Below are 21,672 nucleotides of genomic sequence, written 5' to 3'. Positions count from 1 at the left end.
GTGTGTGTGTGTGTGTGTGTGTGTGTGTGTGTGTGTGTGTGTGTGCCAGTAATGGGGATCGCACTCTTGCTTGGCTTTTTCCATCCAATGCTAGGCTTCCAGAAGTTTGCTGGTTAGTCAGAGATAAGAGTCTCTTGGATTTGTCTGCCTGGTCTGGCTTCAAACTTTGTTTCTCAGAAACAGCCTCTGAGGAGCTAGGATTACAGGCATGAGCCGCTGATGCTTGGCCAAAAGTTTTTGGTTTTGTTTTTTTCCAGTCCTGGGGCTTGAACTCAGGGCCTGGGCACTGTCCCTGAACTTATTTTTGCTCGCAGCTAGCACTCTACACTGAGCCACAGTGCCACTTGCGGCTTTTTCTGTTTATGTGGTACTGAGGAATTGAACTTAGGGCTTCATACATGTTAGGCAAGTACTTTATCACTAAGCCACATTCCCAGCTCTGGCCAAAAGTTGTGTGTGTGTGTGTGTGTGTGTGTGTGTGTGTGTGTGTGTGTGTGTGTGTGTGTGTGTGTGTGTGTGTGTGTGTGTGTTAATGATAAACCGTCAGATACTCAGCTAACTAAACCGTGTGATGACAGTTATGCATAGGAAAATTCTAGAAAACAGTGAAGAGCACGAATGTCTAGGAAAGCCTTAGGAGCCTACTTACCATTAGCCTTTCTGAATCTCTTTTCTGATCTATCCTTATAGACGTACCAAGATTTGAAATGAAGGTGATGGGTAGTTAAGTTTATTCAAATCTTCATCTGTCAGTAAGTTATACTTGGCCTTTGAAATTGCTTGTTTGGTTTTCTGGTTTTTATTATGAAACTGAGGGCCTGTGTCAGAATTCCTGAAACTCCTTAGAAGAGCTGTATGCATAAACTGCATCTTAGTTTTAGAATGAGTGCAAACATATTGGGGGAAAGTGCAAGGAGGAGAAAAATTCTGTGATAAATATAGAACAGAGATATTGATGCTCGACACTGATGTTTGTTCCAGCACCATGCTGTTTGAATGGAAACTGTACAGTGTGTGAGCATGTTTTATAGACCCTTAAAAAGAAAGGGATTTTGTCCAGCATCAGTGACTCACACCTGTAATCCTAGCTACTCAGGAGCTGAGTTCTGAGGATCGTGGTTCAAAGGCAGCCTGGGCAGGAAGGTCTGTGAGATTTATCTCCAATTAACCACCAGAAAACCAGAAGTGGTGCTGTGGCTCAAGTGGTAGAGCGCTCACCTTGAGCTGAAATGCTCAGGGACAGTACCCAGGCCCAGAGTTCAAGTCCCACTACCGACAAAAAATGGGGGAGATTTTGAGTATGAAAACTATAAATAAAGATAAACCCTACTTTCCATTCTCCCATCACCTTCTTCTCTTCTACTCTTTTCTCAGCAAATTCTACGTCTTACTTTCCATGGTCTCTACAGAAACTGTATGTCTTATTTTAAATAATTGAGACCAGAAGTATTTGGATTTAAAATTTTTATTATATATTTTTATTATTTTTTTCAGATTTTGGATATTTGCATATTACATAATGAGATAGCTAGAGATGAGACCCAATGTTTACCCAAATCCATTGTGCTTCATATATATCTTGTGTAGGTAGCCTGAAGATAACTTTTTACAATATCTTAATATTGTCTTTGGCCAGTACTAAGAATTGAACTCATGGCTTTGCTAGTATTCAATTCCTTGAGCCATGATTCCATACTTCTTTTGTTTTAGATTATTTATCACACAGGGTCTTGTGCTTTTATAGACCAGCCTTGGACCATGAACCCCTACCTATTTGCCTCCAATGTATTACTGGAATGAATCACCATGGCAGACTTTTTTTTTGAGGTAAGTTCTCAAATCTTGTTCCTCCCACCTTTATCTTAATTTTGTGTATTTGAGATATACATCATATGAGATGTGGTGTGGAATTTATCACTTGGCACTATGTCCAAGATAAAAGATTTGGGCACTGGTGGCTCACACCTGTAATCCTAGTTACTCAGAAGGCTGAGATGTAAGTTTGAAGCCACTTCAGGCAGACAAATCTGAGAAACTCTTATCTTCAACTAACCATTAAAAAGTTGGAAGTGGAGGTGTGGCTTAAGTGGTAGAATAAGCCAAGAAAGAGCACAAGGCCCTGAGTATAAGCCCCAATACCAGCACTCACAATCTTACATGCACGTGTGTGTGTGCGTGTGCGTGTGCGCACACACACATACACACACATACAAATCGGACTTTGGAGTATTTTAGGTTACATATTTTTGGATTAAGGATGATTAATCCCTAGTGCATTAGATAAGATTTTTTAAAAGTCACTATATCACTGCTGTGGACTAGATATAGGGATGGGAGCTCAAAGAGGCCAAGCTGGACCTGAGTGGTAGTATTTGTATTGGGAAGATGGGACCAGCAAAAACAAGGTCAAGGTTGTCAGGCTGGCCCACCTGGAAGCCAGCAATAAGACCTATGTCCTGGGTGGCCAGTCCCAGGCAGGGAAATCTTTCACTAGAGCCTGTTATACAGCTCCTGCTGTGGCAGGAGCTAGCTTCAGAGAGTGCTAGCAGAGCTGCAGGGGTGGGTGGCCCAGTCTCCCTGGGAGGGAGGTGGTAATGAGTTAACTTGGCTGGCTGAGAGCATACAGAAAGTAAGTGAAGGTCATATCCTGACAGGAAATCTTTCACTGACGGTGGTTACATGAAGAGATGGTGCTAAATAGTATTCATAAATTATTTGGTAAGTGTCACAACGAAGACAAGATCTTACAGAAAACTGAACACATACACCAGTAATAACTACTTAACTCAATTGCCAAGCAGTCCATCCAATCCCCACGGCATGGAGGATGGGTTCCATTGGAACTAGAGCAGCGGGTCAGGATTTCCCCACGTGTCAGGAAACAAGACCATTTCACCTTTTATATTTCTCCTACACCATTCTTCTGTTCTTTTTCTTTTCCGTTTAGTTTTATTTGTAAGTAGTTGTACAAGGGAATTGCCATTCAACAACACAGTATCCGAATACAATGAATCTTGATCAACATTACCCCTGCCATCATTCTTTAAAATCCGTCTGTGTCTGACCTCTTTTAACGTGTAAGTCCCAATCTATTCAACAAAGCTACCAAGTGAAAGCCGTTATCTCTTTCTCTTGGATATTTTGCTTCTATTCTTGGTGAATGTGCAGAAGTTGTGGCATCTGAGCTGGCAAAACTGAGCAAAGGGAGAATTCAAGGATGCCCTCAATGCCAAAGGGGCTGCCCATGCCATGATCTATCATTGCTCATTGGCTCTTACTGAATATTCCAAGATACCAACGAGTCCAGCAGGAGGAGGCAGATGAACACCTCCAATAACAAATATCTTTGAATTAGGAAAATATCTATGTCACTTTGAGACCTCCTCTTAGAGAACCTCTGGTTGTCACGGTGATGGAAAGGAGGTAAATGTTGGAGTGAGTTGTAAGATACTGTGGGAACTATTTTATTATAACATTAATAAACCTTGTTCAGAATGGACACTTTGAACCTAGGCTGGTCTTAATAGATTTACTATTTACTGTGGGGTTTGGCTGGATGCAAAAATCCCAGTAAAAAGTGGTATCAAGATGAAGCTCACCGAGGTAAGCCAAGAACGAAGAGACAAACAGTACATGGTCTCCCTGATAAGTGGATGATGAATCCAAAATGTTAGGTGATATGACAAAACTAACAGGACTTAAGAAACAAAGAACTCCCACTCATCTGGTTGAACCACTACTAAATATCCCCATGCTGCTGATCACATATATGGTATATAACATATGAGCACCGTTATATATTATAGACTGTGATAGACAATTTGCTCCAGGAAAGTTAGAATGAACTTGTGACTTTAAATGAGCATCATTATTCCACAATACTGTGAATTTCCGGAAATTAAGTAATCACTTAATCACGATCAAAAAAAAAAAAAAAAAAAAGAACCTTGGGGAAGGGAGGGAGGGAGGGGATGGTAGGGGGAAAACAATGGAGGGGGTAACAATGTTCAAGAGGAAGTGGAAGTGTACTCATTACCTCACTCATGTAACTGTAACCCTCTGTATAGTATCTCTACAATAAAAAAAATTTAAAAAAAAAAAAAAAAAGAAAAAAAAAAAGATGAAGCTCACATAACTCCCTTCCTCCCTGGCCTCTGGCTACCAGAAACTCTCTGAAGTGCACAGTGAATGCAAAATTTGCACTTTTATGAGAACAGGGCTCATCTGTTGCAGATGCTCTGTAGGAAGAGTAGAAAAGTTAGGAGGTCCAAATTTGGTTTCTCCATGAAGCAGGTGTCTGGTCCCATGGCCATGTCTGTTTCTAAGTAAGATCTCAAGTAGGTTTACAACTTGGAGATTGCACAAAAGGTAAGAAAGGTTTTCCTAGACTATTATTGGGCCTCAGCAGCTGGGGTCCAAAAGAACCAATAGAATTCACATACTTTTCAATCTTTCGAATTAGATGATGTCTGCCAATACATTGTCAGAAAGCGTTTGAAAAAAGAAAACAAGAAACCTAGGACTGTTGGCTGCCAGTGGCTCAACCTCTAAGTCCTGGCTACTTACAAGGTAAGAGCTGAATGATCTCCATTTGAGACCAGCCCAGGAAGAAATCCTAGCTTCTCAGTGGGTTGAGATATGAGGATCACCATTTGAAGCCAGCCAGAGTAGGAAACTCTGTGAGATTATTATCTCCACTGAACTACCAGAAAAAGGCAGAAGTGGAGCCGTGGCCCAAGTGGTAGAGTTCTAGTCTTGAGCAAAAGAAGCTCAAGGACAACACCCAAGCTCTGAGTTCAAACCCCAGGACTGGCACACACCAAAAAGCTGATGTATCTCAAATAGTAGAGTGCAAAACAAGCAAGCATGCCCAGCAAGATCAAAGCTCACTACCTAAAAAACAAAAACAAAACATCCCTCTACCAACCTTCCCAAACAAACAAAACCCAAACAAAGAAAACCCTAGCAAACAGATAAAAACAGGATCAAAATCCTAGTTACTCAGGAGGCTGAGATCTGAGGATCTCGGTTCAAGGCCAGCCCCGGCAGGAAAGACCGGAGGCTCTTATCTCCAATAAATCACTAGAAAACCAGAGGTGTGGCTCAAGTGGTAGAGCATCTCCTTGAGCTGAAGAACTGAGGGACAGTGCTCAGGCTCAGAATGCAAGCCCCGTGGCCAACAGCAACAACAAAAAAAAGTATCAAAGCACTTACAATTCAATGTCTTGAATCTTCAGACATGAACAGGCACATCAGTGCATTGCTCTGAAGAATCAGCATACTTTGAACAATAAAGAAGAATCTGTAGCGTATGTTAAACTTTTGGCTAAGACAATGAAGGAAGACAAAAGAAAACACCAAGGAATAGATTACCAAGAGATGCAGATTGTCTCTTCTGAGAGCTTCTAGTTGTAAGTCTAAATCCAGGCCAAAAAAAAATTTATTTTTAATGGAGAGATAGACTTAAAGGAAGACTTGAGAGGGGAAAAAAAAAAAGATCAGTAAAATACTCTCACATGTTCTGAAATACAGATGTCCTATGTATGGCCCCAGAATCCTGATGGGTTTATAAGTATGAAAAAGAAAGCCAGGCTCAGGTGGCTCACACCTCTAATTCCAGCTACTCAGGAGGCTAAAATCTGAGGATCATGGTTTGAAGCTAGCTTGGGCAGAAAAGTCCCTGTAAGACTTTTATCTCCAACTAACTACTCAAAAACCAGAAGTGACACGGTGGCTCAAAGTGGTCAGGGACAGCATCTCGGCCCCAAGTTCTTTTTTTTGTTTTGTTTTGTTTTAAGTTTATTTTATTTTTTTATTGTGAAAATACTGTACAGAGGGGTTACAATTACATGGGCAAGATAATGAGTACATTTCTTATCAAGCATTGTTGCCTCCTCCTTTGTTTCCCCTTCCCATCCCTTCCCATCCCCCCCCTCCCCCACCCACCCAATCAACCCCCTCACCCCGCACCAAAGTTGTAAAGTTCATTTTTGACATAATGACTTGTACTTCTCATTGTTGCAATGGGTCCACCTGTATCCCTATTTAAACGACTTGTTTTTCCCCTTTCCCTCCACAAATTATACCAACATCAAATACAGTGAAAGCAGGAGTTATACTGTGGGGGAGGGACATACAAAGCAACAAAGAAATAATCTTATAAATGTGTTAGAAACAATCGCATGAAAGAAAAAAAACACATTTGAATACATATATCTTAGGGTTCATTTCTCTAACATCACTTTATCTGACCTTTTCTGCTTGACTCAGACATATACTAGATATTGCAAATAAGGGAAACCATGGGACCTATGTTTCTTTGGGCCTGGCTTACTTCACTTAATATAATTTTTCCAAGTCTTTCCATTTCCTAACAAATGGGGCAATGTCATTCTTTCTGATGGAGGCATAGAATTCCATTGTGTATATATACCACATTTTCTTGATCTATTTATCTACTGAGGGGCATCTGGGTTGGTTCCATATCTTAGCTATAGTAAATAATGCTGCAATAAACATAGTTGTGCTGGTAGCTTCAGTGCGGTCTTGTTTGTGAACATTTGGGTAAATGCCTAAAAGTGGGATTGCTGGGTCATAGGGGAACTCTATGTGGAGTCTTTTGAGGAATCGCCATGCTACTTTCCAAAGTGGTTGAACAAGTTTACACTCCCACCAACAATGCAGTAAGGTTCCCTTCTGTCCACATCCCCTCCAGCATCTGTTGTTATTAGAATTCTTGATGTTAGCCATTCTAACTGGGGTGAGGTGGTATCTTAATGTTGTTTTGATTTGCATTTCTTTTATGGCTAGGGAGGTTGAGCATTTCTTCATGTGTCTATTTAGGCCCCGAGTTCTAAGCCCCACAACCAAAAAAAAAAAAATGCCCTGGTGATGGTACAGGTAAAAACAAAGACACAACAGAGGAAGGGCTGGACACAACTGCTTTCTTTTAGCTCATTTTGGACAAAATGGTACTCATCAGGCTGGAACTCCAGGGTGATATCTCTGTCTTTTTAAAATGAGTTGTGATGCCCTCTTTATAGTGGTTTGAATATAGCACTTAGCACTAAGTACCAAGCTCTTCTGGTTATCTTGTCAATCTCTGTGCCAGAGCAGAAGTACCTTGAGCATATTTTTATAACCTACTGCCCACCATATTGTTTAACATATAGTGATCCCATTGGGAATATCTGCTGGATGAATGCTTGCCAAAATTGAAGGAAGCTTAAAAGATATATGTCAAGCGCTGGGAAGGTGGCTCAGTGGTAAAGTGCTTGCCTTGCATGCATGAAGCCCTGGTTTCCTTTCCTCAGTACCACATAAGCAGAAAAGGCCAGAAGTGGTGTTGTGGTTCAAGTGGTAGAGCTCTAGCCTTGAACTGAAGAGCTGAGGGACAGCGCCCAGACCCAGAGTTCAGTTCAAATGACTGACAAAAAAATGAATAAATAAATAAATAAAATAAAAGATATATGTCAAGAAAATAATACACTTCCTTTTCCCTTTCTGGTATGGTTGAGTTCCAAATGGCTGATTTTCCTGCAGAAAACAGCTATAAACTGTAGAATATCTGTTTTACACACACACACACACACACACACACACACACACACACACACACACACACACACACACACACACATACACACACACCACGAATAACCAGGCATAGGAGACTAACCAAAATGAATTTTGGAGAAAACCTGAGCCTACCAAGAAGGAAATAGCAGTGGGTGTAGTTTTTTTCTTTTTTAATTTTCTGATCTTGGGCCTTGAGCTCCAGGCCTGGGCACTGTCCCTGAGCCCCTTTTGCTCAAGGATAGTAGTCTACCACTTGAGCCACAGTATCACTTCCAGCTTTTTCTGTAATTTACTTGGAGATAAGAGTCTCACAGACTTTACTGCCCAGGCTGGCTTCAAACTGCAATCCTGAGATCTCAGCCTCCTGAGTAACTAGGATTATAGGCATGACCCACAGGCACTTGACTGATTTCTTATATTTATGGCTTCAAGACTTAGGGATTGTCCTGACATGTACTAGGCAGTGTGACTAAAACTTCAATAGGAAACCTTTAGTCTTTACTGCTTGAAGAACCAGAAAAAGATTTAAGGCAACCAAGACTGTGCCAGAAAATGAGGAAGAAATTCCAAACAGGACAAACAGGAGGGCCTCAAGTTTTGTGCATACATTAACATCAAATGCAGTCAAGGTACTTATCTGTTAAGACACACAAAAAGTGCTAAAATCTTGAAAGGAACGTATCAGAAGGAAGAGTCCCCACAACTTGACATTCACAATGTCCAGGATGCAATTCCAAGTTCATATGAAGAGATAGGCAAATACAATCCATTCTCAAAAGAAAGATGATCAGCAGAGATCCAATTTGAGTACTGATAGAATGAACAAACCAGAAGAAGTTTAAAGCAGTTATGTTAACTACACAGAGGCACAAAGTATAAAACTTGAAGAAATGGGAAACTTTAGTAGCAAAATAAAAACAATAAAGAAAAAGGACTAATTAAAAATTATAGAAATGAGTGTTGAGTGAGGTAGCTCATATCCATAATCCCAGCTACTTAGGTAGAAATCAGAAGGATCATCTTGTGAAAAAATAAATTTAATGAAATAAAAATGCAGATGAATAAAGAAAATTAACAAAGCCAAAATTCTCTTTTTATAAATCCACAAAAATTAGTAAATGCCTACTTAGATAGAGATGGGAGGCTGATCACATATTGTAGTCGGAAGCCAGACTGGGGTAAAAGATTTTGAACCACATCACCACCAATTGAAAAAAGAAAAAGAAAAGCTGGGTGTGGTAGCATGTACCTGTCATCCCAATTATGTGGGAAGTATAAATAGAAGAATCATAGTCCAGGCTGGCCTAGGGAAAAAATTGAGGCCCTATTTGAAAAATAAAAGCTAAAAGGGCTGGGATGTAGCTCAAGTGGTAGATTACCTGTTTGAGGCTCAGCTCAAACTGGAATATGAAGGAGGTGAGGAAGGAAGGAAGGAAGGAAGGAAGGAAGGAAGGAAGGAAGGAAGGAAGGAAGGAAGGAAGGAAGGGAAGGAAGGGAAGGAAGGAAGGGAGGGAGGGAGGGAAGGAGGGAGGGAGGGAAGGGAAGGAATGAAGGAAAGAAAGAAAGAGAGAAAGAGAAAGAAAGGAAGGAAGGAAGGAAGAAAGAAAGAAAGAAAGAAAGAAAGAAAGAAAGAAAGAAAGAAAGAAAGAAAGAAAGAAAGAAAGAAGAAAGTGCCTTACCAATATCAGGAAATACATTACCTGCAATGTTTGTAAAAGTTAGAGAAATATATGAATAGGTTTACTATCAACAGATTCAACAACTTGGATTAATTGGACACATTTTTTTTGAAAAATACTGTTTATGAAACTGACAACATGAAGCCCCAAAATCTGAATTACCCTTTATATAGTAAATAAATTAAACTCAGAAAACACTGCTTTTGAACCAAGAAAACTGCTGGTCACAAATTTCATGGGTGAATTCTCTTAACACTGAAGAAAAAGTGTATCAACATTACATCAATTCTTTTGAAAATTACAGAAGCCGTTCCCCAACTCACTTAAAAGGCCTGAATTAATCCTAAAGGCAATATCTGGTGAAAAAGAAACACCCAAAACCAACACAACTGATAAGCTTCATAAATAATAATGAGGTGAATCTGGACATCTTCATCTTCATTTGGACAGATGATACATCTAGCAAATTCACATATGATGTATATGTACATATATATGTACATATATATACACCTATATAGATATATATGTACATGTATGTATATATGTGTGTATATATAAACTATTTCACACTGATTTGCCAGAAGAGAAGATATATCCTTTTGAGATTTCATTTCCATCAGGGAAGATTGGTACAATCTTGTGAAAATTAATTCCAAATGTAATGGAATTGACAGCCAGTAGCATCAAGCTCTTAGCCAGTCTGGGCAAATCAATCAGTGCTTTGAAAATGGAACTAGACTATACAAACTTGGGGGGAGGGAGGAAGATCATTGCCATAAGTGCTATTTTGGGACATCTTGCTCATCACAAGATGGTCTGGGTGGATGGTCTAAAAGGCTGATGTGAAGAAATTCAAACTGGAGGGCCCCTGTCACCATGCAACAGTGCACTCCATTCACGCCGTTCACGCCCTGCTCATGCTGGAGTCCACATATTTAAAGAGCTCTCCCAACCCTGCATGCATCACTTCACCCTTATAATCTCAGTGACTCAGGAGGATGAAATCTGAGGATTGCAATTCATAGCCAGCACAAGCAGGAAAGCCCATGAAACTTTTATCTTCCATTAACCATTAAAAAAAAAAACCTGGAAGTAGAGCTGTGGCTCAAATGGTAGAGTGCTAGCCTTTGAGCAAAAAACAATAAATAAATAAAATAAAACGGAAATAAAGGAAGGAAGAAGGAAAGACTAAGGCACAGTGCTCAGGTTCTGAGTTCAAGTTCTAGGACAAGTGCTAGGATACACACACACACACAGCACTTGGTAGGAGAAGGAAGTAGCAAAACTAGATTCCCATGGTGACACATTCCCTAAGACACATAGCTTTTGCTCCTATCACTAACAGGTCTCTGTAGCACCTTAGAAAAGGGACCATTGGGTGGATGATGTGACTTGAGGAAGAGGACAAAATCCATTTACATTTTGAGCTGAAGCTGAGAGGTGTGGCATGTCTCCCCTAGATCATAGTCTGGGGCTGCTGCCCATTCATGTGAACCACCCATGTGATGGAGACCGTACAAAGAGATGTCTGTGATGTTTCTTCTTTTTCTCCAGGAGTGATAACCCAATCCTGTCTGCACATAGAATCATCTTGGAGGAGAGCTTCAAAAATACCCACTCTCCTCCATCCTAAAACACCAGGGTTCAGATATGAAATTCTTCTGTGAATCCCAGTCTCTTCCACTAAAAAGTTACCTTAGAAAAACCGGTGCTGTCTACCTCAAGGGATGTTGTGAAGATCAAACACAGAAACAGCTTTGTGAAATATCACAAATATTATGAAAATGTCAGCCATGTTTAACTTCTTTAATTATGCTCCGTGCAGCAAAAGGTTCCTTTTTCATAACAAGAGCGAACTGCTAGAATACACCTGATGACCGTGCAATCACCTGAAGTTGTCTGGCACCTGCAGGACTTTGCCACTTGACTTTGAGCTCATTAGGGCTTATATCAACAGTGACTGAGGAGCAAGGCCTGGTGGTTATGGTCAAATTGGTCAATTTGGAGATACCACAGTAGTCTCTTTGGCCAATGTGCAATATGTAACTGGATGTTATTGAGAAACAAACAGTAAGGCTTCCTAGGAGATAGATTATACAAGTTGACTTAAGGAAAGTTCGGTCTGTTTATTAACACCATAATAATTTATCAAGTAAATGACCATGGGCCAGCCTGGAATACGTAGTGTATGCATGTGTCTCAGCCTTTGACTGTTAGGTCCTTTCCCATAGAAGGATCAAAATGGAACCCAGTCCTAGTTGGGTCTAACTTTACCTAACTGTGTGACCTAACCAGTCCATGTACTTCTGTAGGTCTCCTTTATAATCTACTTAGTAATTTATGTGCATTTTAACAGAAAACTTCTAGGATCATTATGAGCTCATGAGGATTTTATATTTTCCTTGTAGCTGCTTTAATGGTATTATTATTATTCAAATCACTGAGTTGATCAGAATCATTTGTGAGGAAATTTTACCACCTACTTCGAGTAACTGTGTGGTAAAATATGGGCTGCTCTTCAACTACTTTAATGAGTCAATACAAATATACCATATGTTATTTTTATAGATTGTCAGTCAACAAACACCTATGGTTGGGCTTTCCAGGTAGTTTGTTCCTGAGAAAGACACAGCCTCTTTCTGGACTTACTATTTCTAGAAATCAAAGCAGAGATGACTTCAGCAGTACTTCAAGCACAGCATAAGGTGAATGAGCCCCAAATGCTTTGAGTTTCTCCTGCTCCTTCCAGATGGAGCTGGAAGTGTGCTGTCTCTGCTCTTCATGGTTTGATAAAAAGATGTGGTTGCTCATGCATGAATTCTGGCTACTCAGGAGGCTGAGATATGAGGACTGAGGTCTGAAGTCACCTTGGACAGGAAGTCCATGAAACTCTATCTCCAATTATCCACCAAAAAGCTGAAAGTGGAGCTGTGGCTCAAGTTGTACAGTACCAGCTTTGAGTAAAAGAGCTAAGAGACAATGTGTAGGTTCTGAATTTAAGCCCAAGTACCAGCACACACACACACACACACACACACACACACACACACACACACACACACATGCACAAGATGTGATTCATTAAGATTTAGGCAACCCCTGGATCTCAACACATGTGCTTGGGTGGAAACAGAAAACGTGGTGACTGTGAACATGACATTCTTCACACAATCTCAACCCAGACTACCACAAAGCCACCACAATGCTTTTGTACTCCTCTATGAGTCACTCAGCAAATGCACCACAAATCATTTTCATTCAAGACCAGCTTCCTCAAGCTACCCAGATCTCCATACCACTTCCCTTTCCTTGCAAAAGGAAAACATAGTCTAGAAAAGGCCCTTGGGAAAACAACAATGTAATAAATCTATGGTAGGCAGTAGAGGTAACTTCCATGTCATGTTCATAGACGTTGACAAAATATATCACTGTTTTTTTTTTTTGCTTAGCTTTTTCTTCCTACATTTTTCATACAGAAGCATGTCATAATTTTCTTAACACATAATACCCCTTCAAAACTGAGCAAATCCTCTCATTCCACTCAAGTATTTTAAAATGTAACCTGGCCTTCTAGATCATGACAAAAGTATCTTTCCACTTGCACATATCTTTGACAAAGTAAGAGGATTAAATGTATTTTACTTTCTAGATTGTTGGTTTCATTTTTAACTATGTATTTAGAATAGTGTTACAGGAGCCTCTACTTGTACTCTAGTCTCAGTCTCGACCAGTAAATTAGGGCTGTGTTCAGGGGAGGGTGCTACACCCTACAGATTTAGTGTATTATTCTTGGTGTCATAACTGGTTTATATCCAATTTACTCCAAACAAATCACCAAAATAGCATAACTGTTTTTTGGTATTCATGTGGGCAGCTGAGTGTTTAGTACAGGAGTGTTTAGTACAGACAATGCCCAACTTGTGTTGGTTAAGTCATAATTTTTCCACTTCATGGTGGTATAGAAGTGATGTATAGCTGGTCACTGGTGGCTCATGGCTATAATCCTCATCACTCAGGAGGCTGAGATCTGAGAATCTTGGTTTGAAGATATCCTGGGTAGGAAACTCCATGAGACTCTTTACCCAGCAGAAAAGTGGAAGTGGAGCTGTGGCTCAAGTAGTAGAATGATAGCTTTGAGCAAAAAAGCTAAGGGACAGCACATAGGCCCTGATTCAAGCCCTCATACACAGACACAGACACAAACACAGACACACAGACATATACACACAAACACAGACATACACATACACACTCAAGATACATGCAGAAGAACAACTGTGATTTGAGTTTTGACTTTTGATCTTTTCTTGAGCTAGAGATATAGAGTATGATTCTCTAGGGCTATTCAGCAATGACTGTAGCCACAGCTCTCCATCAGCCCTGTGACCTCTCCTGTGACCACAGAAGAGGAACAGCCAACACTCTCCAGGGCTGGGCTGCTGAGCATGATTGGTTGGAAGGTCATGGGTGAAACGCATGGGACTTGCATGGAAACCAGTCACTCCTTTTAACTTCCAAGAGTAATTTCCAATCTTTGGGAGCATACCTCACTCAGAATTTGGGGGCTGTCTTCAGTGTGTGCCACAGATCTTTGTATAGCAATATACCATTTTGTTGATTAATCATCAATATTATTGAAGACAAACTTTTACAAACAATATTTTCTTCCTGAAAATATCACCCCCGCCCCAGTACTTTTAAGGTAAGATCTTTGTATTAGCTAAATAAAACTGACAAAGAAGTGGCCACTTCACCTGAAATTTCCACCCATTCATCTATGAGGAAGCTATTCTTAGTTCAAGAGAGTTTGCTTAAGGATCTGAAGCACTGAACTGTTTAAGTACACAGGGTTTGCAAGACACGGGACATACTTCAATGAGAAGACATCACCATCAGAAAGTACACGGTTCACTGGAAGTATGGATGGGATTGAGAAAAAAAGGGGTGACAGGGGTGTTGGGGGGTGGGGTGGGTAGAAGATGAAAGGGGTGACATTGGCCATTGTACTCATTGGCATTGTACTCATAATCTGACTTGTTGAATTGAAACCCCTTGGTACAACTACATAAGATAAAATAAAAAGTGCCCGGGTATGGTATGGCAAGCAAACTGATTTCTGTGGCAAATGTATTGGGATGACTTACCTCCTTATCAGCATAAACATGAACTGGATAGTCATCTCCCCTCAGACACCTGTATGTTGTGTTCTACAGACCCTTGTCAGCTAACTTACCAAGTGGTGTGTTCTGGCTGCCTACAGAGGAGGAGACTCAAAGACATGCTTGCCTTTTAAATAAACATTTCAATCGTTTCCCTTATTCAAGTCACTCAGGATCAACAGTACCGTCATCAAATGTGCCAACACAAGAACTTCAAGCCAAACTCAACTGATGCCCACTGCAGAAATCCTTTTTCTTCTGAACTCTGTGAAATCCTTGTTCTTTCTCTGTGCCTCTGATGAGAATAGTTAGCTACTATATGGAAAGAGCATGTGCAGCAATCATACACATTCACTCCCTGCCTCCCCATCTAATGTCTTACTGAGGAGCCAAGGCTTAGGAGTCAGACTTGAGTTTAGTTTGTGCCTGTCAGCATAAGCGGAGGCCAACACGGGGGCACAGCACATCCCTTATGCTTTTTAGGTCTGGTTTTCTCATCTCCGAAATGAGATTCATCATAGAAACGATGTCCCTGGGTATTAAGGATTAAATGAACCAAGATCCACAAATTCCTTAGCACAGGGAATAACGCATTCAATAAATAGTACATTGAATGATTATTCTTTAATAACTGTTGTGTCCCCGCCCCCCCCATTCTTCTTAAAATTCTGCATAGTAGTTCCCATCCTCCACAGGACTTGAACGGACTTTTCAGAGGCTGAAGAATTCACTAGTGACCCACACCTGCGACTTCCAGCAGCAGGCCGGAAAACCCCACCCCTCACATCCCCCATCCCCACCCACCCTCATCCCCTCACCCCCAGTCCACTTTATAGACTTTTATAGAATGTGATGCAGTGTCCAGCACGAGGAAAGAATTCTCCTTGGTGAAGGCCAGTGCCACGGGATGAGAAAGACCGTGCGTGACCATGGGTCTCAGCCCTGGAAAGTCCTCAGGTTTCCCCAAGCACAGGATGGCTGGGCCTGTGGTGTCTGCCACGATCACATTGCCCTGGTGGTCAAAGGTCACGGCGGACACGGTGATTCTGGAGGGAAAGAAGAGGCTCAGTCCAAAGGTATCCACCTGACCGATCAGCTGCATGGTAGAACTGAACACCTTCACCCTGGTGGTGCAGGGCCCCGTCTCCGGGGCCGAGGGATGATGCTCCAAGACGGCCACCGCCCCGGAGAGCCACGACACGGCCACCCCGCGGGGGTTGCACAGCTGAGCCTGCAGCCTCTCGGTTCTCCGAAGAACCCCCTCGGCGAAGTCGACTTCCAGGAGGTGCAGGGCCCCTCGCTCCGCGTCGGTGACCACCAGCCCGTTCTGAGGGGTGGTGTCCACACCCCAAGGCAAGGAGAACCGGCCTCCTCCGACGACCAGCTTGCTCTGGCCCAAGAAATCAAACACCTTGAGGGAGCGATCGCCCGCGTCGGTGACCGCCACGTGGCCGTCGTGGGTGACCGTGACGTCCAGCGGGTACTTCACGTCGGGCGCCGCGTCGCCCTTCTCTCCAAACTGATGGACGCAGCCTCCGGCCGAGTCGAAGATCTTCACCCGCCTCTTGCCGTCGTGCACCACCACCACCCGTCCGGTCTTGGGGCACAGTGCCAGCCCCGTGGGGTTGACCAGGGTCCCCCATCCGCCGAAGGCGTGCTGACAGGTGAGGGTCCCGGGCGGGGCGCTCGGCGCGGCCCCCGCCGCCGCCGGGGCGCACGGGGCCCGGTGGGGCAGGGTGGAGCCCAGCAGCTCCAGGAGGTGGAGCACCGGCAGGCAGTCGCTGGTGTCGCAGGCCCGGCAGGCTCGTCGGCAGAAGGGGCACTCGAGCGCCAGCGTCCGCGGGTGCGCCAGGGCGGCCACGCAGGCCAGGCACACCACGTGTCCGCAGGGCAGGTTGCGCGGGCGCCGCTGCTGCCGGTGGCCGAACCGCTCAAAGCACACCTTGCACTCCAGCAGGCTGCTGTCCGCCTCGCGCACCAGCTCGGGCGGCAGCGCCCGCCGGCTCCCCGAGGCCGCCGCCTCTTCCCCCATGGCCGCGGCTTCCCGCACGCTGCCGCGCACGGCGCTGGACGCGGCCCCCACCCCGCAGCCCTCGGCCACGGTCACCGGCCGGTCACGGGGCCCTGCGTGCGCCCTGACGTGCAGCGTCGTCTCCGGGCCCCGCTGGACCGCCATCTGCTGCCCTCCGGTGGCCACGCGGCACGGTTTGCATTGGCAAGACACATGGACAAGCGTCCTGTGCAGACTGGTGGTCGCATCCATCTTGGATGGATGATGCGCTCTGTGTGTGTGTGTGTGTGTGTGTCCGTGCGCGCGACTGTCTGTCTGCCTGCCTGTCCGTCTGCCTGTCTGTGCCAGTACAGGCTTGAATTCAGGGCCTGGACCCTTGTCCCTGAGCTTTTTTGCTCAAGACTGATACTCTTCCACTTGAACCACAGCCCCACTTCTAGCTTTTGGGTTGGTTAACTGGAGAGAAGCGTCTCCTAGAGTTTCCTGCTTAGCATGGCTTCGAATCTCCACCCTTGGATCTCAGCCTCCTGAGTACCTAGGATTACAGGCATGAGCCATCAGCGGAGGATGCTACTTGATAGTCGAGGAAAGGCACCTGTTGAAGACCAAGTTACTCAGCCTGAAAATTACTAAGCAAGAACGTGAATGCAGATATCCAACACCGGTTCCAAGCAGAGCTTCCAAATGATCCTCTGGGTGCTGTGCACTAGAGTAGGCAGACAACTCGGCCCTAGGATACAACTGGGAAAATACCTGAACAAAGAGATGTCAGATGAGGGTGAGGCAGGTACAAATATTCCTTTGATGTGTTTTATCAACTCATGGCAGATGTTTAATGAATTGCACTAGGCAGATGACTATAATGTATGGGAATCATGACTGGGAATGTCTTCCAGAGGAATAAATAGGAAATAAGAAAGATGTTAGTTTGTAACAGTTACTGTAGACCTTCCTTCTTTTAAGTGGTTTGCAAAGATTATCTTATTTTAACTTCAAGACAATTATTTCCTTTTCTGGTGCTGAGGATCCATCCAGCAGTGCAGAGTGCTCTACTACTGAGTTACATTACGGGTTTTATTTTTGCTGGACCTGGGGCTTCAACTCAGGGCCTGAGCACTGTCCCTTAGCTTGTTTGTTTAAGGATGGTGCTCTACCACAGCTCTCCTTCCAACTTTTCACTGGTTAATTGGAGAAAAGAGTCTTATGGACTTTCCTGCTTGAGATGGCTTTGATCTGAGATCCTCAGATCTCAGCCTCCTAGCTAGGATTACTAGGATTAAAGGTGTGAACCACTGGCACCCAGCTTTGGTGTATGTATGTATGTATGTATGTATGTATGTATGTATTTCCTTTTCTTTTTTGTTGGTTGTGGGGCTTGAACTCTGGGCCTGAGCACTGTCCCTGAGCTCTTTAGCTCAAGGCTAGCACTCTACCACTTGAGCCACAGCGCCACTTCCAGTTTTCTGGTGGATTATTGGTGATAAGAGTCCCACAGACTTTCCTGCTTGGGTCAGCTTTGAAATCCCTAGATCTCAGCCTCCTGAGTCACTAGGATTATAGGTGCCACCAGACCTGGCTGGTGTATTTCTTAAATTAAAATTTACTTGTGAGGCCTAGCACAGATGGATCATACCTGTAATCCTAGCTACTCAGAAGCTGAGATCTGATAATGGTGGTTCAAAGTCAGCCTGGGTAGGAATGTCTGTGAGACTCATATCCACTAAACTACCCCAAAAGCTTGAAGTGGAGCTATGGCTCAACTGGTAAAGCACTAGCCTTGAGCAAAAAGCTCAAGAATGGTGCCTGGGCCCTAAATTCAAATCCCAGGACTGGTGTGTGCACATGCACACACACACACACACACACACACACACACACACACACACACACACACACACTACACACACACATTCAAAGTAAGAAAAATTTTTTAAAAGGAAGAAATCATCCAGGGCATTAAATATGCTATAAAATTTTTGAAATGCTTTATGCTTTTGTGGGGGGGGGTGTATTCAATAAAAGCCAATGATTATTTTACATTCACCATGATTCCTAATTCTGAATAACTCCCTTTCAAGTGCTCATAACTCTACAAGGCTGGTGGCTACCACTTATAACAGGGTAAATCTAGCCTGAGTCTGTTCTAGAAGATGTAACTTTCTCAAGAGGTTTCTCAAACCCACTACATTGATTTGTTACTGGCTTGTAACTTACCTCTCCTCCAACATTGTTTCAAAACCATTCAAAGACTCAAGTTCTTGCTTACTGTAGCCAATCTTCAGTTCCTCAGTGATATCCTGCCATCCAGTGAGGGATGCCCAGAAGAGAGGAGCTATAAGGCTCTGGTCCTGTCCTTGGATATTGAGCCTACCATACCATTGTCTTCTTGATCCTTGGCTGCCCCTATGAGGTCGGTAGTAGTATTGCACCTTGGGATCCCTTCCCAACCAATGTCTTGGGAACACAGCTTTCCGCAAGGCTGCAGTGAATAGGTTCATGGTAACTGCTCTACTCCTCAGAAGCTGAACAGTGTATGCGGCATATATGCTGTGCCACAAATTTTGCAACATTTGATTAGATATTAAGGATTTCTTAATCATGCCATGATTCAGACCTAAAATTTGTTTGAATCTTTACCTGACTGGGTGTCATGGGCCATCATTGTCATCATCATGATCATGATCATCATCATCTTGGTTTCCTTTCTCCTAGTACAATTAACCTCAGCTTGTAGTTTAGTGCACATCTCAACCCAAGCCAGCACTCACTCCATTTTCTATTCTTCAAAGATATGGAGTTCAACTAATCTTGCTACCCATTCTTAAAATTGCACTTTAGCTTCATCCACTCTTTCTATTACTCCTATCTCTGAAGAGATAAACTCAGTTCTGTGTCTGGTTTTGCCCAGTACTCTATCCCAGTATCTAATTCAGGCCTGACAGGCATAGGAGTGAATGCTGACTGTAGTGATGGGAAAACATGTAGGTATTTAAAAATCTTGCAGCTCAGGCCTAAAATGAATGCTAGGAATGCACAAAGCCCTGAACTCAGTTCCTAGCACCAACGAAAAGTAATTGCTAGTTCATCAAAGGGCAGATAAAATAGAGGAGAAAATAAGAGATACAAATCTTCATACATGATAACACTGCAACTTTGTTAAAACATATGAACAGACCAAAGAGATAAAAAGAAACAGCAATCTAAGAGGTAATTATCTTCAGCAATAGAACTTGATTGCTTTTGTTTTCCTTCTTAGACTTTCCCAAATTTGCAGCATATTTAGTTTTAAAATATGAATAAGTGGCCAGGCACCAGTGCCTCACCCTTGTAACTCTAGCTATCCAGGAGGCTGAGATCTGAGGATCACAGTCCAAAGCCAGTCCAGGCAGTAAAGTCTGAAAGACTCTTCTATTCAATTCACTTGCAAAAAGTTGGAAGTAGAGCTTGGCTCAAGTGGTAGATCACCAGCTTTGAGCATAAAAGCTAAGAGACAGTGCCCAGGCCCCGAGTTCAAACCCTAACACAAGCATATTATATTATATATATTATATGCATACATTCACATACATCTGTATCTACATTCACATATGCACATGGATATATGAATGAATGTTAATATCTCATTTCCACGTGCTACTTTCCTTGATAGTTTTCCTCTGTGTATTAATGATAGTTAACATCAGTAGTGAAACAAATTTCTATTAATATCCATTGGCTAGGGTCTGCAGAATTGCATTTTTTCAGTTAACACATGAAAACTATACATAATGAAGAAATCAGGATATTTGCTTCAAGCAGCAGAGCAGGCTGAAGATACAAGTACAGAATACTACCCTATCTCCATGAGCTACCATCCATCCCTCAGCATTTGTAATAGAAATAAGATACATTAAATAAGAAGCAATGGAAAGTCACAGCTGCAAGGACTGAAGACAACTTTGATTTTTGAAAAACATTTTTAATCTTTCTTCAAGAGTTTTGATTAGAGCCAAATAGATGTGTGCATGCATGTGTATAAACTTACTACTCTCAATTGGTCTCTCTTGTGTTTTGTTTATTTTTGTTTTGCTGCTGCAATGGAAAGCTGGGGAGGAGAATTCACTTTTTTTTTTTCTCAGTTGTGAGGGCTGAACACTGGGCCTGGATGCTGTCCCTTACTCTTCAGCTCAACGCTAGCACCCTACCATTTGAGCCACAGTGCCACTTCTGGCTTTTTTCTACTTATGTGGTGCTGAGGAATCGAATCCAGGGCCTCATGCATGCAAGGCAAGAACTCTACCACTGAGCCAACTTCCCAGACCTCATTTTTTTCCCCCATCAGTCATGGGTCATTATCCCTGAGCTCTTTTGCTCAAGGCTATCAATCTACTATTTTGAGCTACAGAACTACTCCCGGTTTTCTGGTGATTAATTGGAGAGAAGAGCCTTTCCTGCCCAAGCTGGCTTTGAATTTTGATCCTTAGATCTCAGCTTCCTGAGTAGCTAGGATTATAGGCATGAGCCACAGTGCACAGCTGGAGTCACTTTTATTTTTCCTAGTTGAGCAGAAAATAAGCTAAGAAGAAAATTTCTCAGTATCTGAGAAATTTGATTCAGATTTTTAGGTGGGAGTCATTGATTTCACTTACATTCAATTCGTTGTGGAAGTGGAATCAGGAATTTATAACATCTGTAAGCACACTCCGTGGGTGGGAAGCCAGAAATATTGGGAACAAACATTGCAAGCAACAGTTGCATGGTGTATCTGAGTAGTAGGTCCATGGCAGAAAGGGGCAGTCAGGCCATCTATTCTGAACTTTAAGGATGTTCACATGAAACTTTGTGTTTAAGGCTTATCATTTCTTAAATTTAAATTTTTTTGGGGGGGTCCAGTCGTGGGGCCTGAACTCTGGGCCTGGGTGCTGTCCCTCAGCTCTTCAGCTCAAGGCTAGCGCTCTATCACTTGAGACACAGCGCCACTTCTGGCTTTTTTCTTTTTTCTTATGTGGTGCTGAGGAATCGAACCCAGGGTCTCATGCATGCAAGGCAAGCACTCTACCACTGAGCCAACTTCCCAGCCCCTTAAATTTAAATTTTATTGTAAAGGTGATGTACAGAGGGGTTACAGTTACATAAGTCAGGTAATGAGTACATTTCTTCCTGAACAGTGTTACCCCCTCCTTTTCTCCTACTTTTTCCTCACCTGACCCCCTGATTTCCAACATAGTGTCTAGTGAGTATCACTGCTGTATTGGTTCACCAC

At 42.8% G+C, this 21,672-nt stretch overlaps 1 protein-coding gene across 1 annotated transcript; it reads right to left on the bottom strand.

Annotated features, from left to right (window-relative positions):
- Window positions 1–15,233: 15,233 nt before the first annotated feature.
- Window positions 15,234–16,451, bottom strand: Nhlrc1 (NHL repeat containing E3 ubiquitin protein ligase 1). Its single transcript, XM_070023477.1, has one exon. The coding sequence runs from the start codon at window positions 16,449–16,451 to the stop codon at window positions 15,234–15,236; it is 1,218 nt and encodes a 405-aa protein (XP_069879578.1).
- Between the last annotated feature and the right edge of the window lie 5,221 nt (window positions 16,452–21,672).

The sequence above is a fragment of the Dipodomys merriami genome, unplaced genomic scaffold (genome assembly GCF_024711535.1).
Source record: "Dipodomys merriami isolate MVZ:Mamm:240054 unplaced genomic scaffold, mDipMer1.0.p SCAF_16, whole genome shotgun sequence".
NCBI lineage: Eukaryota > Metazoa > Chordata > Mammalia > Rodentia > Heteromyidae > Dipodomys > Dipodomys merriami.
This window is presented reverse-complemented; position numbering and strand designations above follow the sequence as displayed.

Excerpts from the sequence above, each read along its gene's own strand:
- Nhlrc1 (XM_070023477.1), bottom strand. The coding sequence starts at position 16,451 with ATGGGGGAAGAGGCGGCGGCCTCGGGGAGCCGGCGGGCGCTGCCGCCC.